General features: G+C 45.8%; 1 protein-coding gene across 3 annotated transcripts in view; it reads right to left on the reverse strand.

Moving 5' to 3' along the window:
• PXDN (peroxidasin) overlaps positions 1-21,864 on the reverse strand; it is a 275,495-nt gene that overhangs the window by 144,668 nt on the left and 108,963 nt on the right. For all 3 annotated transcript variants that reach the window (XM_029595788.1, XM_029595787.1, XM_029595789.1), the window contains exon 7: positions 16,787-16,956. In XM_029595788.1, the coding sequence (XP_029451648.1) occupies positions 16,787-16,956 (170 nt within the window). The remainder of the gene's footprint in view (positions 1-16,786; positions 16,957-21,864) is intronic.

The following is a 21,864-nucleotide window of genomic DNA, read 5'->3' on the forward strand; positions in this document are numbered from 1 at the left end:
CTACCATGGAATTCAGAAAGCCGTGCAATATTAGAAAATCCAGCCCTAAGTGGCTTAGCCGGCTACGTTTTTAGCTGGACAAGTCAGAGGTGGGAATGGGTGGATTGGGGAGGAATCGAGTTGGATATTAATATTCAGAGTTAGCCGGCTGATTTATCCATCAACTCTGGTAGGGCCAAAGGGCTGTCCTAAAGTTAGCAATCATTCAGCACTCAACATCTAAGCCACCAAGTTTAGGAAGGGAAGGTTTGGATGAAATAGCCTTCCCTCTTCTTGAGTTAGCAAGGATGAATCAGAGCTGAAAGACTGGAGGACTGCTGGAGAGATGTATCAGATAAATGAACCAAACTTGTCTGAGTCATGCTGTAACTATGAGGATCAGACAGGCCTCGTCTTTGAGCACTTTATACATTGTTCTAGCTTTCAGTGAAACTGGTAAAAAAGTATACATCAGATCTGCATTACACTTGTGTAGAAAAGCATCCTGAGCTGATCTAAGCTCACTGGCAAGACTAGTTTTCTGTTTTTCTCTGAAGCCAATAGGTCAATTGGTGGAAATCCCTATAGACTAAATAGTCTGCCAGCAGTTGCCTGCTGCAGAGACTATTTGTGTGATCAAAAATCTCCACTGAAGTATTCTGCTAATGTGTTGGGAGATCCCTGGGAAAAGTCACTTACAGAACAGCCCGATTTTTGCATGCCCATTATTATATCTTTATCACGTCTTGACACAGAGTCAATGACCCTGCACCCTCTTACTTGTTCATATACAATATGGCAGTTTGGTTGTCGGTTTGAAGCAACTGAATGTTGTTAGACTGTATCTGATTGCTCTTAATTATAGGGGATTGATTTGGAATGACTATGTTCCTTGAGTTCAAAAGGGTCCAGGTAGGCCCTACAATGTTTTATGGAGGCATCTGTCACCAATGTAACTTGGTGAGGAAGCAGATGTAAAGATCCCTCCTGAAGGATGTAGGGATCCTATAAAATGCTGACTTTGGTCACTAGCGGTTGAATTAGCGGCTCCCACTGGGAGTGAAGGCTCCAGAGAAAGAGTGATATGTGAAGGGAGGCTAGTGGAACTACGTGAATGACAGCTTCCATGTGGTCCAGAATGACTACAATTTCTCTGACTATTGAGAAAATATCCACACGCAAATTAATTTAATTTTCTGGGAGAGAATCAGATATCATCTCAAAATTCAATATAAATCCTAGTGAATGTAGTCACTGAATTGATTTTTGCAGGGAAGTTAGCACACTTTCCTTGGAGCTCACCTCACAAGCAGGTAAGAGAAGACTTGGATGCCCTGTTATCTCAGTTGTGCTGCTTCTACAGCCAGGCTCTGGTGAAGGCTCATAGTACTGCTGAGAAGCAAAAGGAGAGTCCTCTGTACTAGTACTGGAAGAGCCCAGGTAATGCCAGTGGGAGGGATAGATGGGAAAATGAATGCAAGCATATTTTAGATACAAAGTGCACATCTACTCCCTCCACCGGAGGGAGGGCAAGATTGTGTAGAGGGAATGCATTTTGAATTTCTTTCAGAGTATATGTTTGTTCAGCATTCTTTAATACAGGATAGGTTTCAGTCTCCCAGATTTCTTGGGGAATAAAAGTAGTGGGAATAGAAGCCCTGGCCATGGAAATGGAGAGGAACCGGTTCTATTGTCCACTGTTCAAGGAGCGACTCAACCGCCACTCATTTGGTAGTGCTAGATTCTCAACACCCCCCCCCCCCCTCCTCATTAGAGAGAATGGTTGCTGAGCTTGAAAGATGGACAAAAGCTTGGTCCAGACTTTGGCTGAACTTATGTTATTTTTGGTTGACATTGCTCATTCTGTCAAATGTGATAGAGACATTGGCACTGTTGTAGAAGTAAAGGCCGTACGCAGTATCGTTGGAATTGCTAAAGGAGCATCTCTGGCCATATGGTCTTTTAGAAGCATAATAAAGGCATTTTGCAGAAGACTGTTTTTCCTATCCCATGGAGAAGGACTGGACCACCACATGTTGTTCCTTTATTTGAGCAACTCTCTTTAAGCTTTCTCTGAAAAGATGATCACCCAGGCATGGACATCCACCAACTTGTTGTGGACATCATCATGTAGACTATTCACCCTCAACCAAGCCATACAGCATGTTCTGATGGATGTTGTGGAGGTGAGTGCTGTGGTATTGAATGCTTCATAGACAGATCGAATAAGATGGTATATACACTCTTCAGCATCTAAGAGCAGTTGAAGGTATATGATTCTGCCTTCACCAGATGGAAGAAAGGGTTTCAAAAATTGTGTAAGTGTTGAACCATGTAGAACAGATGAGTGGAAATACATGAATTAAGCATAGAGCTTTGAAATACCTTTTCACCAAAACTGTTCACTAGCCTGGGGTCTTCCCCAGGCAGAATACTCTAGTATATCTTTGTTTTCTTTGCTCTTTTAAGAGCTGATTCTACCACAACTGATTGATGGCATAATTGCATTATAGTAATGGTAACTATATTGATTTTCAATAAATTATTCCAAAGCTTGGGAATTTTTGTACTCTATACTTGAGGTCCAGTTTACTTGCTATTGGGGCACAGGAAATAGGAGTTTCCTACATTCTGGTTTACAGTTGCTACAGGATATCATGGATTGGATTTACTGCTGGCACTGGTAGCGTTTACAAAATTTGGAAAAGAAGAATTTGTGTGAGGATCTTCATCCTTACAGACATTCACTCTTTGTGCTTATCCTAGCTTGTCTAGAAATTTGGAGCAGGAAGAGTCTTCCAGTAAAAACGAGTGTTCTAGAGGTTCCACGAGGGGTTCAGAAGGGATCCTGTCAACCCTTCTTCAGAGCATAGAGGTGTGGGAGCACTGACCTAGGACTGCAATGTAAAAGAAGGTGACAGAGGTCGCCTTGGAGGGGTATACTTCTAGGGGACATCCTCAGACTTGACTCTGCTACAAGCGAATGCTGTGGACTAGAACCATCTTACGGGGGTTCTGATGAAGTACCCACTTGAACCGGGGATACTGAGACTCCTTACGGGAGTAAATCTGATATCCTGGAAAGGAGAGGTTGGAAGGCTCCCTCCTTATTCTTAGCCACTACAGAGGTAAAAAAATCCTTCACCAACTATGTTATCTGCTCAAGAGGCTGATTGCCCTTTGCCCTGGCGTGGGTTGTGGAAAAATCCTCTTCTGATACCAAAATAGAATTCTGCACATCTTTTGAGCTCTGCAGAATTTGAATGGAGGCAGATTAGATATGAAGTATCAGAAGGCAAATGGAATCTGGAGTCTCCAGGCATAGTCCTTGTTCCAAAAATCTTATTGGTATAAGGTATCTGGTAACTTGTAACTGGTGGAGGTAAGTGTACTATATCTCCCCTCTGCCACTGTCAAAATTCTATGCAAGCCAGCATATAGCTGTGCTGGAAGTACTGAAGCACTATGCATCAATAATGGAGTATCCTGTCCTGATAGTAAAGGTATTGAGGAGAGATGCATTTCATGTTCCAGGGCTCAGTGCATCGATGGCACCAATGTGTTGTGGTTCGACAGCACCAATGGTGCCCATGCACTATGTGTCGATGGCATATAATGACCATGTGTAGATGGGTGCTCAGTGCTTTTTGCGTGCCAGCTGTACGGGCAGCTCCTTAGGATGAACCCGCTTCTTCTTTGACATATTTTTGGTTACTCAACCCAGTGGATTCAGCCTGTTCCATCAACAGGGGAACTCAACTCAATTCCCAGGAAGGAAGAGGAGGTTGAGCTCCAGGACAACAGACTGTAGCTTCTGAGAGACTTATGAAGTTCCTTCATTTTACAGGCTCTGGATCTTTGGGTATGTGTGGACATCCATTCACAAACCTAACTTGGCCTGGTCTTGGTCCAGTTCCAGGCAGTAGTAGCAAAGATTATGTCCATCTGTAATGGTCATTCTCCTATCAAAAAAAGTCCTTAAAATCATTCACTGAGGGTTTCTTCTTACTGGACATGGTGAAGTAAAAATGTACTTAATTTTACTTTTTATTTTGATAGCACTGATAAGTGCTGTTTGCAGGCTGCTGAAGCAGCAAGGCATCCTTAAAGAAAAAAGTTATCAAGTTTTCACAGGAAAAAACAGAGAAACAGAAGCATACGTCTATGCTTGTGTTCAGTTGAAAAAAGACTAAGGGGACTCACGAGGCAACATCTGAGTGGGAATTCTGCACGTGCTCAGTAGAGCAAAAGCTCTACTAGCTAGAGACAGAGGTCCGTTCAGTGTCATCAGATGACACCACCCACACATAATGGTTAATTCAGCCCTGCTTATCGATGGAAAATGCTGGGTAATGAGTTGCTTAGAAATGTGCATGAAGATGCACTAATTATAGCGTTGATTTAGTGCAGATTTTTTCATCTCTAAAGCCCCTATTACATAAAGAGATTACGTTACTGATGAAAATCTTGCACCAAAACAGGAGTTAAAAGCCATGCTAGAACTAGCATGGCTTTTTACATCAGTCTTTATGAGAGGTAGCAATTGTCCCTGAGTTTTAGCAGGGATGAATTTCCAAATTCAGTCTTAGTGTTTAAATTTGTTTATTGAAATTTTTGCAGACAAAAAGAGAAAACAAGCGGTTTAAGATAATTCAACATGATATACATATTAGTATATCTCATACAGATGGATAAACTAGATATTAATAATCTAAAATAACAATATGGGAGAAAACATAAGGTAAATGTACCTTGAGGGGAAAGAGGAGTGAGAAAAATAGAAAAGAAAGAAACAAATGACAAAGAGCAAGGAAATAAAGGAGGAAGAAAAGAGGAAGAGAACAAGAATGCCAACATACAATGGAGATAGCAACTTGAGCCAGCGGTAGATAAAGCATATTATGAAGCTATAAATTGTTCTAAAGGTTTCCACACCAGAGACCATTTAGCCAAATGATTACATTTGATCGCCATGGCCCGTTCAAATTTATAGTACATGCAGACCGAATTCCACCAGAGGTGCTGAGAAAGCATATCATTTTGCTTCCAATTAGACATGATATTATGTAAAGCAATTAAGAAAAAAATCAAAAAGTTTCTTATGTGGGAGGGAAAGTTGTACAGAAGGGGTAGCCCCTCGAAAAATTATCAAAGAATATGTGAGCGGGAGGTGACACTTTAAAATATTTGTTATATTTGGCCAAATCTGTTGCCAAAATAAGTGAATATATGAGCAAGAAAAAATCATATGTTCCATAGTGGCTTTTGGAGCAGAACATGACAAACGGGCATGAGAGGAAATCAAGCCTGCACGGTGTAACTTCAACGGTGTCGAAATTGCCCTATGAATGATAAAAAAGGAAGTCTGGGTTAAACTGGAGGTCAGTGATATGCGAATGGAAATTGACCACAGATGAGTCAAAACAGCATCTGAGAATGTCTCATTAGTATCAGATGCCCACAGGCTGGGTATAACCTTTTATTGTTCAAAGGAGAAGAAAAACTTTTTATCAGTTTATAAATTCTCGAGGCCAGGTGACCTTTATCACCGTATTCTAAATATAATTGAGGCAATAAAGGCAATTGGTCTAGATTCAGTTGAGAAAGTATCATAGTACTAAGAAGGTTTCGCAATTGTAGCCAAGCATAAAACTGAGTAGGAGGTAAATTGTACCTTTCTCGAAAAAAGAGAGAAGGATAGCATATTGGAGTTGACCCAGATGTCTGTGAGGAGCCATATGCCTTTATTTCGCCAGATGGACCAATTAAGCGGATGCGTCCCAATCTTAAAAAGGGGATTATGCCAAAGAAGGGCTAGCTTAGAGTTATGCCAGATGACAGCCGTGAGCAATTGTCGAGAATCAAAGTCAACAAAGGCTTTTTGTAAGGAACCTATGATAGAAATGGCCATATAACATGAAGGCAATAGCATCCCAGGAAGGCAATGAATTGGATATGGGTATAAAAGATGGGTATAAAAGATGTTCCAGTGATATCCAGCGCGGCATAATCCATACCTGAGAGAGATCTAAGAAATCCAAAAAATAATAGCCTTGCTGTAAAATAAAGGCCTGATTGGCATAGAAATCTGGAAAGTTAACTCCACCCTGGGCTTTGGCTGCTTTCAATTTGAGAAGTACTACCACAAAAGCCACAAAAATGGGGGAAATTGAATCCAATGTCACTATATATCCCGCATTGCCTTTTTTTTTTTTTGTTTCAATAGTTTATATTACTCTGATAAATCAAATATTGATCTCTATTTACCCACTTCTTATTCATACATCGCTTTTCACAACCAAAATGTTTTGCAAAAACATTTTTTGTATAAAGCCCCTCAAGGTTTTAAAAGACAATTTATAAATGGAGAAAAGTGATGTTTCATAAAATTATTTAAAGGTACCATCCAGGTTACCCTTAATGGTTTTTAATCATGAACACCACGGTCCATCCTAAATGCCTTTATTACTTTCTCACATCAAAAAACTTTTTTTTTGTTGTATTTCTTTTGAATATTTTTTTTTAAAATGTTGTGAAAAGTCCATGATACACCTAAATGTAAAACGTCCACCACCACACTAAAAATCACTTATGTTTGTTTCTTGTAATGCTTCTTAGTAAGCCATACTTAACTTGCAGCTGTGATCCTAAATCGATGCAACCAAAGCTTCGTATAAGACGTATAAGACAGTTTGGTTGCACTGATTTCTCAGGCAGTGTAACTTATAATATCGCCACGAATCGTGGCCTTGAAGGCAGCCCATACAGAGGAGGGTGATATCTCAGGACTATTATTGAAATGAAAATAGTCAGAAATTTTGGAACAAAGCAAAGTCATGAAGTCAGAATCAGCCAATAGAGTAGAATTAAATCTCCACTGGCGATCAATGGAGACAGAAGATTGTAGTTCACATTTCAGGAAGATCGCAGCGTGATCAGACACTAATATGGGGCAGATGGTTGCACTGGCAATCCTAGGGACCAGCTGATTGGAGATCAGGAAATAATCAATACGTGAATAGGATGAATGAGGATAGGAAAAGAAAGTATAGTCTCTTTCCATGGGATTGATTAAGCACCACGGGTCCGACAGTCCATAGGATTTCATGAGATGGTAAAGTACCTTGCAGGATTTAGAAAGAGTTGGGTGAGCAATGGATTTCTTATCAATGTATGGGTCAAGTAGTTGATTGAAATCTCCACCAATGAAGGTAGGAGAAGAGTCCACAATTAGAAGGTTTGTAAACACGTTTTGAAGAAAGGATGGACCATCTATAGTCTGAGCGTATATATTAAGGATTGTAAAGACTTCTTGGTGAATCGAGACTTGGATAAGATTCCAGCAGCCTTCCGGGTCTGCCACTTGATGAATGACTGAAGCTGCTATTCGTCTGAAGTAAAATAGCTGTACTCCATTTTTTATGAACAGCCGGGCTAAAGTATACTTGTCCAACCCATTGTTGCTTGAGTTTTAAAGTTTCAGAGGCTGACAGGTGCGACTCCTGGAGTAAGGCAATATCCGCTTGTCGAGATTGAAGATAAGTGAGAATCTTTTTCCTTTTGATCTGGTGTTGGAAGCCATTAACATTTAATGAAACGAGATTAAATGATGAACTGGTTGATGCCATAAGTATAACCAGTCATGAATATCCGCTGGTTACTAGATGTCCTGTCAAATGAATGCAAGGTTGGATGTGATCCGAGTGGAAAAGTTGGAACCTGCTTGTAAAATAAGGCAGCAGAATAGAAAGAAGAGAGAAGAGAAGTAAGAAGCAGAGATGAAGATAGAGGGGAGAAACAACATGAAACAAGAAGAGGGAGAGAAAAAAAAAGCATGGAGTGCTGTGAGAAAAATCTCCTAGCACAGGCACTATGAGATAGTGAGCAAGTAAAGGGTCTCTGGGCAGATCATAAGACACTCAAGATCACAGCTCCACTCCTTTGCTGATTCAACTGCGTTTATGAGAAGAGGGGAAGAATAATATGAGAAAAGCATAATTATAACTTAAGATCTCATAAGGGATTATCCTCAAAAAAAAAAAGAAAACTATTGTCCATTCTCTATGAAAAGCCGCTTTAACGGACAAATGGGACCTCTTATGGAGCAGTGAAGAAAAAATGGGAACCACATGCATGATTCATGGCATAGAAGCTATATTTTGTCACAGAATATATAACAGGATTGGTAATATCAGCTATATGAAATAAGACATTGAAGACCTCCTTCAGATTACCATGTCCTGAGCGTGTTCAATGTTGATCAAAAATTCGTCAAGGTCTTTTGGATGGTGAAAAACTTTTGTCTGATTATGACAGATAATCCGCATCTGAGCAAGATAAAGCAGCCCATATTTGGCTTCCAATTTTTGTAACTGGGGCCTAAAAGCTAAGAATGCTTTCCGCCTGTCCGCGGTAGTTGTCGCCTGATCGGGTACAAATAATATCGAGCGTCCTTGATATTGTATGGGTGCTTTTGTTCTGGCTGCGGCCAGAATCGCAAGTGCTTGAGGATATCACAGCAGTTTAAAAATTATTGGATGGGGATACTTAGAATTCCGCAGCAGCCGCAAAGGAACTCTGTGAGCCTGTTCCAGCTCAAAAGGCTTTTCAAATTCTAATTGCAAGCAGGTAGGAATCATTTCAAGTAAAAAGGTGAGAATGTCCGTACCTTCTAAGCCTTCCAGTATGCCTAGTATGTGGACATTGTTTCATCTGTTACGGTTGGCGAGGTCTTCTATGTCTTGGTACAAATTTTCAAGCTCCTTAGAGAAGTGCGACACTGGCTCCGTCATCATAAGCAACCAGAGACCTGTGTCTCAACGCCTTCCAAACGGGCTTGAAAAGATTCCAACTTTGTAGACATATTTTGGAGATCACCGTGAATAGCAGTAGTAGCATCAATATTAACCTGAACTAGATGTTTTAGTTGTTTAATTTCGGTAAGAACAAGGTCAGCCAACACCATCACTTTAGGTGGCGGGGCCTTGATGGGCGAAGGAGGGTCCTGTTTAGCCCGCTTGGATCCAGAGGCTGCTGCAAAGGCTGCCTCAATTTTACCAGATTTATTGGTAGCAATGTGTTTGCCACAACTGAAGAGCAGCTCGCTGAGAAGATTAGGTCCCTTTAGGCGCCGTTTCCCCCAAAAAAGAAGCGAGATTGAGAAGTTACAAGCTCAGGTGACCATTTTGATCGCTGCGCTAGAGCGCCCCTACCTCCAAATTCAGTCTTGACTCATCCCCATTTTTAATATCTTTGACAGCTGCAAAATCTGTGAACCCACAGTGAAAGGAAGCTGCAGGGCTAAGAACAGCATTCACTGGAAGTCATGAACTGTAGAATTTATTTATTGATTTGCAGAATTTATAAATCACCTATCAACTATTTCTAGGTGACTAACAATCTTTAGCCTTCCAATGGGAAAAGAGAACTGATGGGAGCAGAAGCCAAGAGCAAAAATGACAGATAAGTGCCTACACAGTAGATGAAACTAGAAAACTGAGAAGAGCAGCATTGGAAGAGATTAGGAGCTGTAATAGTAGCAAGCCTCAGTCAGATGAGGATATGAACAGTAACAGCAGATAAATGTCCACAGTACAAGGAAAATGGGAAGCCAAAAGCAGTGGTAGGAGCTGTGGTTAAGGACAGAGTTATGGGAGCAGACCTGAGAGACGTAGTAGTTATGAATACACAGTGGAAGCAAATCAAAATATGCACTAGCTGTAAATCTGTGGCAGGCTGAGATTAGAGTTTGCAGCAGTTTGTGTTGTAGATTAGTTAACAGAATGTTCTTTTGTTGGCATTCCGAAAAAATGCTCTGCAAGCTGCAAGACTGATCTATGGAGTAAGTCGAACTATTCATTTTTCACCTGTTCTTAAAGAACTTCATTGGCTGCAAGATGAGCAAAGGGTCCAATGTTGAGATTACTTACCTGATAATCTCCTTTTCCTTAGTGTATGCAGATGGACTCAAAACAAATGGGCATAGTGTGCTCGTGCTAGCAGTTGGAGACGGATCTGATGTCAGCACGGGTACATATACCCCCACAGGAAGTGCAGCAATTCAGTAATCTTCCTTGCAAAAGCTTTTAAGGATATATGTGTGACTGACCGATCGATTAAATAAACAGGATTACCCTGACCAATTGATGGTAGCTGGAGACCGCCAGTGTTCTCAGCCAGAAGGCATCGACACCCGACAAGGTGGATGCCCTATATAAGAAAAACATGGCTTACCATGAGTCAGTAAATCCCCATGTATACCGGCAACCGGGCGGGATGCTAAGTCCATCTGCATAAACTAAGGAAAAGGAGATTATCAGGTAAGTAATCTCAACATTTCCTAGCGTGTAGCAGATGGACTCAAAACAAATGGGATGTACAAAAGCTACTCCCGGACTGGGCGGGAGGCTGCCCGAGGACCGTGTAGGATTGCCCTCGCAAATTCTGTGTCTTCCCTGGCTTGGACGTCCAGACGGTAGAATCTGGAGAAGGTATGTAGGGAGGACCACGTCGCCGCTTTACATATCTCTGCAGGCGACAGCATCCTAGTTTCCGTCCAAGAGGCCGCTTGCGCTCTGGTAGAATGAGCCTTGACCTGTAGAGGAGGTGGTTTTCCTACCTCTACGTAGGCTGCCTTGATATTTTATTTATTTATTTATTTATAATCTTTTATATACCGACAAACGTTGGGAACATCTCATCGGTTCACAGTAAACAAAATGCAGCTAACGAGCTTTACAGAGAACAATGAACAATCATTAATAGGTAAACTAGCTTTACAGAGAACAAGCAATAATAGGGACTTTGTTTTACAGAGAACTATAAACAATCAATAAAAGGGGGAACAAACGAGGTAGGGAAGAGGGGGGCTGGTATCTTTACAGAGAACAATCAATAATAGGGAACTATAAACATTCAATAAAAGAGGGACAAAAGGGGCAGAGAAGGGAGGGGCTGGGTGTTAGGGGGGATCTAAACAGTGAGTAGAGAAAATGGGATTAAGAAGTACAGGAAATCTAGTGCATTAAAATAAGTTGGTGTTCAAAATATGAGGCAGGAGAACGTAGAATTAAGATGGGAAAAAGGCACTTATCATAAAAAGGCCCAATGGCCTTTTTATAACAACTTCTTTAATCCAGCGGGCGATGGTTGGCCGTGAGGCTGCTTCCCCTTGCTTCTTCCCGCTGTGCAGGACGAACAGGTGGTCCGTCTTTCGTACTGCTTCTGACATTTCCAGGTATCTGGACAGCAGTCTGCCGATGTCGAGATGGCGTAGCCTTCGACCTTCTTCCGACTTCTTCAAATCTTCCGTGGTAGGCAAGGATATGGTTTGGTTGAGGTGAAAGTGTGAGACTACTTTGGGTAAGAAGGAAGGAACCATGCAAAGATGGATAGCCTCTGGGGTGATTCTGAGAAATGGATCACGGCAGGACAGTGCTTGTAGCTCTGAGATGCAGCGTGCTGAACACACAGCCAGCAAGAATACTATCTTCAAGGTTAACACACGGAGAGACAGGCCTCGAAGGGGCCTGAAGGCGGATCCCGCTAGAAATTCCAATACTAGGTTGAGGTTCCACAGGGGCACTGGCCACTTCAGTGGCGGGCAAATGTGTTTGACTCCTTTCAGGAAACGTGAAACATCTGGGTGTTTGGCAATGGTATTGCCGTCACTTCTGGGACCGTAGCAAGACAGTGCTGCTACCTGAACCTTGATGGAGCTGAGGGACAGACCCTTCTGAAGTCCATCTTGTAGGAAATCCAAAATGATAGGAATCTTAGCGTCATGTGAATCGGTGCTGTGAGAGTCGCACCAGGCTTCAAAAACTCTCCAGATCCTTATATATGTTAGTGATGTGGAGAACTTGCGTGCTCGGAGAAGTGTATCTATTACCGACTCTGAGTATCCTCTTTTCTTCAGTCTAGCCCTCTCAATGGCCAGACCGTAAGAGAGAATTGAGCTGGATCCTCGTGGAGGCTGGGACCTTGCCGCAGTAGGTCCCTGTGCGGAGGCAGGCATAGAGGATTCCCTGCCAGTAGTCTTCTCATGTCTGCGTACCAGGGTCTTCTTGGCCAGTCCGGGGCCAATAGAAGAACTAGACCTCTGTGTCGCTGAATCTTGTGTATAATGGCGCCCAGCAGGGGCCACGGAGGAAAGGCATATAGCAGGATTCCCTGATGCCACGGCTGTACCAGGGCATCGATCCCCTGGGATAGCGGATCCCGCCTGCGGCTGAAATATCTGGGTACTTGAGCGTTGGACCTGTCTGCTAATAGGTCCATGCCCGGCGTCCCCCACTGATCCACAATCATCTGGAAAGCTGTGGGCAACAGCTGCCACTCCCCCGGGTTTAGGCTTTCTCTGCTGAGGAAGTCTGCCGTCGTGTTGTCCTTCCCGGCAATGTGGACGGCGGAGATGTCCTGAAGATTTGCTCTGCCCAAATCATCAGGGAAGATATTTCTAGGGACACTTGTTGGCTTCTGGTTCCGCCCTGTCGATTGATGTATGCCACCGTGGTGGCGTTGACTGACATCACTCTGATCAATCTGTCGCGAAGTATGTGGGCAAATCGCAGGCACGCTAGCCTGACTGCCCGTGCCTCTAGTCGGTTGATGTTCCACCTTGACTCTTCTCTGGTCTACCGCCCTTGGGCGGTGAGTTCCTCGCAGTGTGCTCCCCATCCGTTCAGGCTGGCATCTGTGGTGAGCAGAATCCAGGTTGGGGAGGACATTCTTAACCCCCGGCTCATGTGGTTGGGCTGTAACCACCACCGTAGCCGATTCCGCACTCTGGTCGGCAGAGGTAGGTGTATGGTGTAGTTCTGTGATCGTGGGCTCCATCGAGATAGAAGGGCGCGTTGCAATGGTCTCATATGAGCTCGCGCCCATGGCACCACCTCCAGAGTGGATGCCATGAGGCCAAGGACTTGTAGGTAATCCCGAGCTGTGGGCCGGCTGGCGCTCAGCAGGACCTGCAGATGATTCCGGAGTTTTGACTTTTTCTTGGAGGTCAGGCTGACCTTGTCTTCTTGGGTGTCGAATTGGACCCCTAGGTATTCCAGCGACTGGTACGGCTGTAGGGAACTCTTGTGTATGTTGACTACCCATCCTAGGCTTTCCAGAAGAGCTATAACTCTGTTGGTTGCCCGGTGACTCTCCTCCGGTGACTTTGCCCTGATCAGCCAATCGTCCAGGTAGGGATGGACGAGAATTCCTTTCTTCCTGAGTGCCACCGTCACTACTACTATGACCTTGGTGAAGATCCGCGGCACGGTGGCTAACCCGAAGGGTAAAGCTCGGAACTGAAAGTGCTGATTCAGGACTTTGAAGCGTAAATAGCGCTGGTGATCCCGATGGATTGGGATATGCAAATAGGCTTCTGACAGATCTAGGGAGGTGAGAAACTCCCCTGGCTGTACTGAATTCTTGACAGACCGCAGAGTTTCCATGCGAAAGCTGGGGACCCGTAGGTGTCGATTGACTGACTTGAGGTCCAGGACGGGCCTGAAAGTGCCCTCCTTCTTGGGTACCATGAAATAGATGGAATAATGCCCAGAATTTCTCTCTCCTGCAGGTACTGGGATTATGGCTCTTAGGGCCAGGAGCCTCTGTAAGGTCACTTCTAGTGTTGCTTTCTTGAGCGGTGAGCAAGGAGATTCCACAAACTTGTTCAGCGGAAGCCGAAGAAAATCCAGGTATTATCCTTCTCGGATGATGGCGAGGACCCACTGGTCCGAAGTGATCTCGACCCACCTGCGGTAGAAGAGGGTTAGCCTGCCCCCTATGGCTGCTACCCTCGGATGGGTCGGCTGATTGTCATTGTGGGTTGCGGCCGGGGCCAGAACCTGAGCCGGTTCTCTTCTTGTTGTGCTTAGTCCGAAAGGGCTGGTTCCTGGCCTGAGAATGAGGTGCTTGATAGCGAGTCCTGTAGGGGTTGAAGCGCTGAGAGTTTCTACCTCTGGATGGTCTAGAAAAAGAACGCTGGCTCCTCCTCGACCTGTCTTCTGGTAGACGGGGTAATGGAGAGGCACCCCATTTAGTAGCCCAGTTCTCAAGATCGCTGCCGAACAGTAGGGAACCCTTAAAGGGCATTCTTGTGAGTCGTGTCTTGGAGGACGAGTCGGCCGCCCAATTACATAGCCAAAGTTGTCTCCTGGCTGCCACTGAGGAGGACACTCCCTTGGCTGCCGTACGGACGAGGTCAGAGGCTGCGTACGTGAGAAAAGCGAGAGCTGATTCCATGTCTTCTCCCGGGGTGTTGTTTCTCGCTTGTGATAAACAGGAACGCGTCACCACGGTGCAGCAAGTCGTGATTCGTAGGGACATGGCTGCTACCTCAAAGGCTTGTTTCAGAATGGTGTCCATGCGTCGGTCATGCGTATCCTTGAGGGCCGCTCCCCCCTCCACCGGAATGGTAGTGTGCTTCACAATTGCGTTAACAATGGCGTCTACCCTGGGGCACGCCAGCAGCTCCTTGGCCGCCGGATCCAAAGGGTACATGCCTGACAAGGCCAGACCCCCTTTGAATGAGGCCTCCGGTGCCTTCCATTCCAGATCGATTAGCTACTGTGCTGCTTGTAGAAGGGGAAAATGGTGAGCCGTTTGGCGCAGGCCCTCTAACAGGGGGTTCATTTTAGGGTCCCCCTGGGGTGTCCTGGCCCGGAATGGCCAGCTCCGATAGGCATTGTGAGACCAGGCCTGGAAGATCCTCTTTCCGAAAGAAGCGTCTCATGGTCCGATATGGTTCTAGCTCCGAGGGAAGTTCACCCTCCTTGGGGGGCTCCTCATTTTCCTCGGAGCAATCCGAATCCCCATAATCGGGGCTGTTGGGTGGTCGCGCCTAGGTCTTGAGGGTCCCGGGGCCGGATCAACCGGGATGGAAAGACCCATATGAGGAGCAGACTGCATCTGGACAAAGGCGTGAATCGCCTTGAATAATTCCACCCAGGAAAGCGAAGCCGGATCTGGCCGTAGGGGCACCAGGTCTCTCGGGTTCCCTGGCTGCTCGCCGCGGCCTGCTAAGTCCGGTGTGTTCCCTGAGGAACCGCTGGGCTGGGACCGGTCCTGTCCTGGAACTCCCATGGCCTCCTCACATTGGGCACATAGTGAGTCTGCTTCCTCGCTCTGTGTGGCTCTGAGGTTGCATGCTGAGCAGAGGCTTAGAGCTTTCATGCCTGATTCTGGAGGTGCCGGCTCTGTGGACGCATGGGCTCTCTTATGCTCCATTCACCTGAAATTCGGTGTCGTCCAACAATGTGCGCCTAACACGTGCGCTTAACAGCATGCGCCTATAACGGGTGTCTTATAAATGTGCGCGTATCCTAGTAGTGTGCGCTTAGTCAACGTGCGCCTATCGCGCGCGCTAACAACGTGCGCCTATCGCGCGTGCTAACGTGCGCCTATCGCGCGCGCTAACAACGTGCACCTATTGCGCGCGCTTAGCAACGTGCGCTTAGTTGGCGAAGATGAGTAGGCAGGCAAAATGGCGACCTCCTCGGCGGGCTGCCTCGTAGGCCGGCCCAGTTAGTCCACACTTCCTCGGAGACCAAGTAAAGATGTACGCCTTACCTTGTCTTCGGCGCTTCCCGGCTGCGACCCGGGCGGTCTCCGGCTGTGGGGGGAGAGGGTGAGTACCTTCACCGCCGCGCTTAAGGAAGTGCACCCACTGCCTCTAGGCCGCGCCCGAACTCGTCTCGCTCGGGGGCCAAGTCCACGCCGGGACCGAGGCTGCCTCTAGGCCGCGCCCAAACTCGTCTCGCTCGGGGGCCAAGCCACGCCCGAGCCCTTCTCACTCGGGGGCTGGGTCCCTGCCGCGAACCGGCCACCGGACCGAGGCTCTTACCTCCGAGGGACCACGGAAGTCAGTTCGGGAAACTCAACTGGGTGAGTGACCGCCTGGTATCACCACAGGAGTGCGGGGCTCGTCTTCAGTAGGTTTCTTCTATGAATTTAGTCGTTAGAATTTGAAAACACGCTCAGCGAGCGTGAGGTAGCTCCAAACTGCTTTGGAGACAGAAATTACTGAATTGCTGCATTTCCTGTGGGGGTATATGTACCCGTGCTGACGTCAGATCCGTCTCCAACTGCTAGCACGAGCACACTATACCCCTTTGTTTTGAGTCCATCTGCTACACGCTAGGAAATTTAAAATTGCTCTTTTGATTCACAAAATACTATAAATGGACTCCTTGCCAAGGATCAACCAAATGCTTCATATTTATAACCCCCCTCAACAACTGTGATCCTCTCAAAGACGATCATTACACATGTAGTCTGTTTCCCTAATACATCTGGCAAACTTGTGTGAAAGATTTTTTTCTGTATCAGGTCCCATGCTATGAAACTTGCTTCTTTATAAGGATTACACAGTGCATAAAATCTTTTTTAGCACCATTAATTGAAGACTTGAGCATTATAGAAAGAATATCATCTCCCAACTTTGAAGGTTACAGCATTGACAGAGTTCCAAATTATAAAATTTGTATTGATTATGTTTTCTAAATTTGGAGGTTTTGAGCCACTGGGATATAAATCTATGCTGAATGCTAAAGCCTGTACTGTTTTTCCAACTGATGCATTTAAGTATGTCTTTACATAATCTACTTTTACACAATCTATGTATACAAGAAAAGTATGTAAGTATGATGACGTGATTTTGAAAGTTATATTAAGCCATGAATACCAAATTTAAACAGTACATTAGCACATCATTAAAAAGTCTTACTTTGCACTGTTAATTTTCTTAATAAATGCTTAGAAATGTATTTTTACCACCATAAACATCAGCTGTCAGTTTAAGCAGCCAACTCACCACAATGAAGTTCTTCTGGTGTTATTGTGGACACTGATCTTCCTTGAAGTCTCCGCGGATATTCACATGTTGCTGCTGCTTGGGCATTACCAGATTCTGCATAGGTCTTCAACAGATCTGCCAGCCACAGGATTTCACAGTCACAGTGAAGGGCATTTGAATCTAAACGCCTGTTTGAGTTAAGAACATGAACAGTTGATGTCTAATCAGTCATTTGTGCCTCATCATGGAATATATGCCTGTCAACATAGGTAACTGTCTTCAGGTCTAAAAAGTGTTAGCCAGGAGGCTGTGACGTCAGCTAGTGGAATGGCAGCTTGAGCCGTGGGCTCCCTTCCACCACGAGCAATTATAGTTAAAATCTCCAGCCATCCCCGCTCTAGAGAGGATTTAGGTGGCGATCTGACTTGGATATAATTTGTGGGCATGTCACAGAAGAAGAAGGGGCCTGATCTACGTCGCTTTTCTTACTTAAAAGCAGGTGGAGATTTTGTCGATCCTGACTGCGAGCCAGGCCCAGAAATGGCGGCCATATCGGAAGAGGAGTCCGATTCTCCCGAGATGGAGCAAGCACTGAAAGGTCGGATGTACCTACCCGATCGGAATTCAGACAATGGTTCAGCGATCTCAGGGGAGACATGAAGAAGAATAGAAAAGAACTGTTGGAGCGGATGGACGAATTGAAAGAGGAGATGTGTGAAATAGGCCGGAGAGTGGATGACTGTGACATCCGGCTGGAAGCACAGGAGCACAAATTAGGAACTTTGCAGAAACGATGCGATTCAATGGCTGTGGAGGGAGACAGTATGCTGTTAAAATTGGAGGACTTAGAAAATCGGAACCGCAGGAGTAATCTGCGGTTTCGTGGTGTGCCCGAGACGGAAACCTATGGGGACTGTCACGCGGTGGTCCGTTCATTGAGCCAATTTTTCTTGGGGCAAGGCAGTGAACAAACTAATGACGACATTTCTCCTGGCCTAATTGAGTTGGAGAGAGCGCATCGTACACTCGGCCCGCGCAAGGGCAATTTGCCGAGGGATATCATTGCTTGTTTTTTGCGTTACCCCGAGAAGGAGAAGGTCCTGATGGCGGCGAGAAAACAACAAACGTGGTCGTGGGAAGGCCATAGTGTATCGGTTTTTGCGGATCTCGCCCCGGGGACTTTACAACGTCGGCAGACTTACCAACATCTTACAGCTGCGCTCCGGAAGGAGAAAATTCGATATCGCTGGCTATTCCCCGCGGGAATAGCTATCACTATACAGGGCTCAACCTCCCGGGCGAGTAACCCGGATGAAGCGGCGGCCATCTTGCAAACTGCAGGCATTGCGGTTGCAGCACCAAAACCCCAGGGCAGCTCGAGCAGACCGGAGCCAGCTAAGTGGCAGAGAGTGGAGAAGGGAGGTCGCCGCCTGCGTCGTAATGAGGATCGCCGAGGAGCTGGAGCAGTCGAGGGGGCAGGCTGAGCAACCTCCTTCTGGACTAATGTGACATTGGGTAATTGGCAAGTTCCAATTTGACTCTCCATTTTAGGGGTGTTTATGAGTGGGTCTTCCTCTGAGTTGTTTAGCATGCCTGTTTAGCTGTTACTGCAAAGTTGGATTGATTTCATGCGATTTGAGAGCGGGGATGGGGGGAGGGAAAGGGCAGAGGGGGGTGGGGGAGGTGGCGGTTCTGTCCTTCTTTTTGACGAACAGTCTTGCTAGCCTGCCGTGGCAGGTATGCCATGGAATCATGGCAATGAGTGTTGGGGAAGGGAGGGAGGGGAGGGGAGGGGGGGGGTGGGGGGAAGGCGGAGGGAGGGCGGAGGAGTACTGGTTTTAGGGTGGGCTAGAGGACTTAGTTTTCAGATGGGTGGGCAGAGCGTAATAGCAGGGGGGGATAAACAGCTTTCCCTCCTGAGAGAGAGTGGTGAGGTGTGTCTGAGGGGTACAGCCGGCTTGCGGGCTGGGGATGAGGGTCTTCGCCAGGTGAGCATTTCACCTATGTCTCCTTACAGTATTTAATGGCCCTTAAAATCATCTCCTTGAATGTCAAGGGACTTAATATACCGCGCAAACGGCAACTTTTAAAACAGGATATCGCTGGTCAGGCAGCGGGAATCATATGCCTACAAGAAACCCACCTGAAGCGACGCTATGAACACCTATTAGCGTGGCCCATGTTTTCTCACAGCTACTTTTCACCAGCAAACAAGGATCAGAGATATGCGGGGGTATGCACATTGTTTAGGCAGGGGCTGGATTTTGTTATAAAAGCACATGTGGTAGATCAAGGTGGGAGATATGTCTTAGTGACATTTGAGTATGGGGGTGAAACATTCACTCTTTTGAATGTTTATGCTCCTAACACGCAGCAACAAGATTTTTTTCTATCCCTCGATAATCTCCTTGTGAAGGAAGGGGTGGGTCATATAATTGTAGTGGGGGACTTCAATTTGACTTTATGCCCCCAGCTTGATAGTTCTGGGGGTTCCATCTTGGGGTCAGGAAAACCCAGGAAAAAGCTGAGATCTCTAATTCAGCAGTGGAACCTCTCAGATGTGTGGCGCCAGCGCAACCCGACAGATAAACATTATACCTTTTTCTCTACGTCCCATCACTCATATTCTAGAATAGACTTTTTTCTTCTGGACAAGATGCTACTTGGGAGGGTTGCGGGAGCACACATAGATCCCATCACATGGTCGGACCATGCACTCATTAGCTTGTAGTTGGGGGATAAGGGAAAGGGGAGAGGCTTTAGCCCTTGGCGGCTGAACGATTCCCTACTATTAGATGGGGATTACTGCAAATCTCTCGGGGAAGTGTTGCAATCATACCTGACAACAAATTCTGGCGACCCATGTGTAGTTTGGGAGTGTCTGAAAGCTGTAGCGAGAGGACACTTGATTTCCAGAGGTTCATACATTAAAAAACAGCAGCTAAAGCTGAAAAATTCCCTGATTGATAGCATAGCCAGACTGTCTGAGCTGCATAGGGTCACATTAGATAAAAAATTGTACGCCCAGATTCAGACAGCTAGAGGTGACTTACAAAGAATGGCAGATGAGGAATTGAAGGCCAAATTATTTCTGCAGACGCGGGAAAAATTTGAATGGGGAAACAGATCGGGGCGACTACTAGCCCGCTACTTAAAAGTTAAGCAATCCCAATCTCAGATCACAGCATTTCACAATGCTGATGGGGCTACGCTTACTTCCCCGCCTGACATCAGGCATAGGTTCCAGCAATTTTATGGAGAGTTGTACTCAGCTGACTCCACCATCAATTTGACCAGGATTGAGGAGTATGTGCAAAATGTAGCTCTACCTCAGTTGTCTGAGAAGGAGCGTGCCTTTTTGGAAAAAGAAATCACGCAGGATGAAATAGCGGAGGCTATTAAAGGCCTGAAGCCCAACAAGGCTCCGGGCCTTGATGGATTCTCATCAGCCTTTTATAAGACATTCTCTTCTGATCTTATTGTCCCACTACAAAATTTCTTTAATCATCTCCGAGCTGGGAGCTCCTTGGGCATAGGTTCCAATACTGCCGGAATTACTATTCTTGGAAAGCCGGGTCGGGACCTGACACAATGTGGGTCTTATAGGCCCATCTCTCTCATTAACGTAGACCTAAAATTGTTGGCTAAGGTCCTGGCTACTCGCCTCAATAGCGTCCTAGCCAGATTAATACACACAGATCAGGCGGGATTTATCCCAGGGCGAATGGCTTCTGATAATATTAGAAAGATAGTGGACTTGATTTGGTGGGCTAGGGAACAGGACGTCCCGTTAGTGCTTTTATCGGTGGATGCCGAAAAAGCATTCAATATGGTTCATTGGCCATTTTTGTTTTGCACACTTCAGCATATGAATTTTGGTCCCTTTTTCTTAAACTGCTTACAACAATTATATAAAGACCCCAAAGCACGGGTTAAGGTAAACGGGACGTACTCTGAGGCGTTCTCCATTGGCAGAGGAACGAGACAGGGATGCCCCTTGTCGCCCTTGTTATTTGCCATTTTCTTGGAGCCTCTGGCGATAACAGTGAGGGCCAACTCCCAAATCTCAGGGGTACCTCTGGGGACTACTGAGTATAAAATGTCTATGTTTGCTGACGATGTGCTTTTTTCCCTCACTAAGCCAGCTCAAGCTCTTCGGGAGACCCTACAAGAGTTGCAGACTTTTAGTAGTGTGTCCGGCTTTAAGCTTAATGTAGACAAGTCGGAAATCTTGAATATCACTGTGCCTGAGGTGGAGCTGCACAACTTGAAATCCCAATTCTCGTTCAAATGGGCCCCAAAGAAAATTAAATACTTGGGGGTGTATATTAGTAAAGATCTCCAAGAATTATATCAATTGAACTACCCCCCACTTCTACAAAAATTCTTCTATGACTTGGACCGGTGGTCGGGCCTTTATTTGTCATGGTTTGGAAGAATATCATCCATCAAGATGAATGTTCTACCGCGATTGGGATACCTTTTCCAAGCGTTACCCATCCATCTTTCCAATAAGTTGCTGAAACAGTTGCAGAGGAAAATTTTCTCCTTTATATGGAGACGTAGACCCCCCAGGATATCACAAACCATTCTGTATCGCCCACGGCTGCATGGGGGGCTGGGGGTGCCCAACATTCGCTGGTATTATGCGGCGGCTCAACTGCGGACACTCCTAGACTGGCATCAGAAAAGGGAGATGAAACAGTGGCACTCTATTGAACAATTCCTGGTAGGAGACATGCCACTTAATGCTACTGTGTGGCTGCCTAGAAAGGCTTGGTTTCCGTTACGTAGTATCCCACTGCCAGTGCAGACCACTTTCAAACTGTGGGATATGTGGAGGACACACTTAGTTGGGGATAGACACTATTTTCACAGTTCTAGCTTGACGGCGAACGCTCAATTATTACCTGGGAGGGGCTCAACATTTGCTCGGACGTGGGCCATGAGAGGTATTCACGTAGTGGGGCAAGTGTGGTCACAGGGGGCCTTAATCTCTTTTCCAACATTACAAGAGCAGTTTCAGCTTCAAGCTGGGGATGTGTTTGCCTATATTCAGGTTCGCCATTATATTCTGAAGGAGGAGATTGGGCGTG

Source organism: Rhinatrema bivittatum, chromosome 3, assembly GCF_901001135.1.
Source record: "Rhinatrema bivittatum chromosome 3, aRhiBiv1.1, whole genome shotgun sequence".
Classification (NCBI taxonomy): domain Eukaryota; kingdom Metazoa; phylum Chordata; class Amphibia; order Gymnophiona; family Rhinatrematidae; genus Rhinatrema; species Rhinatrema bivittatum.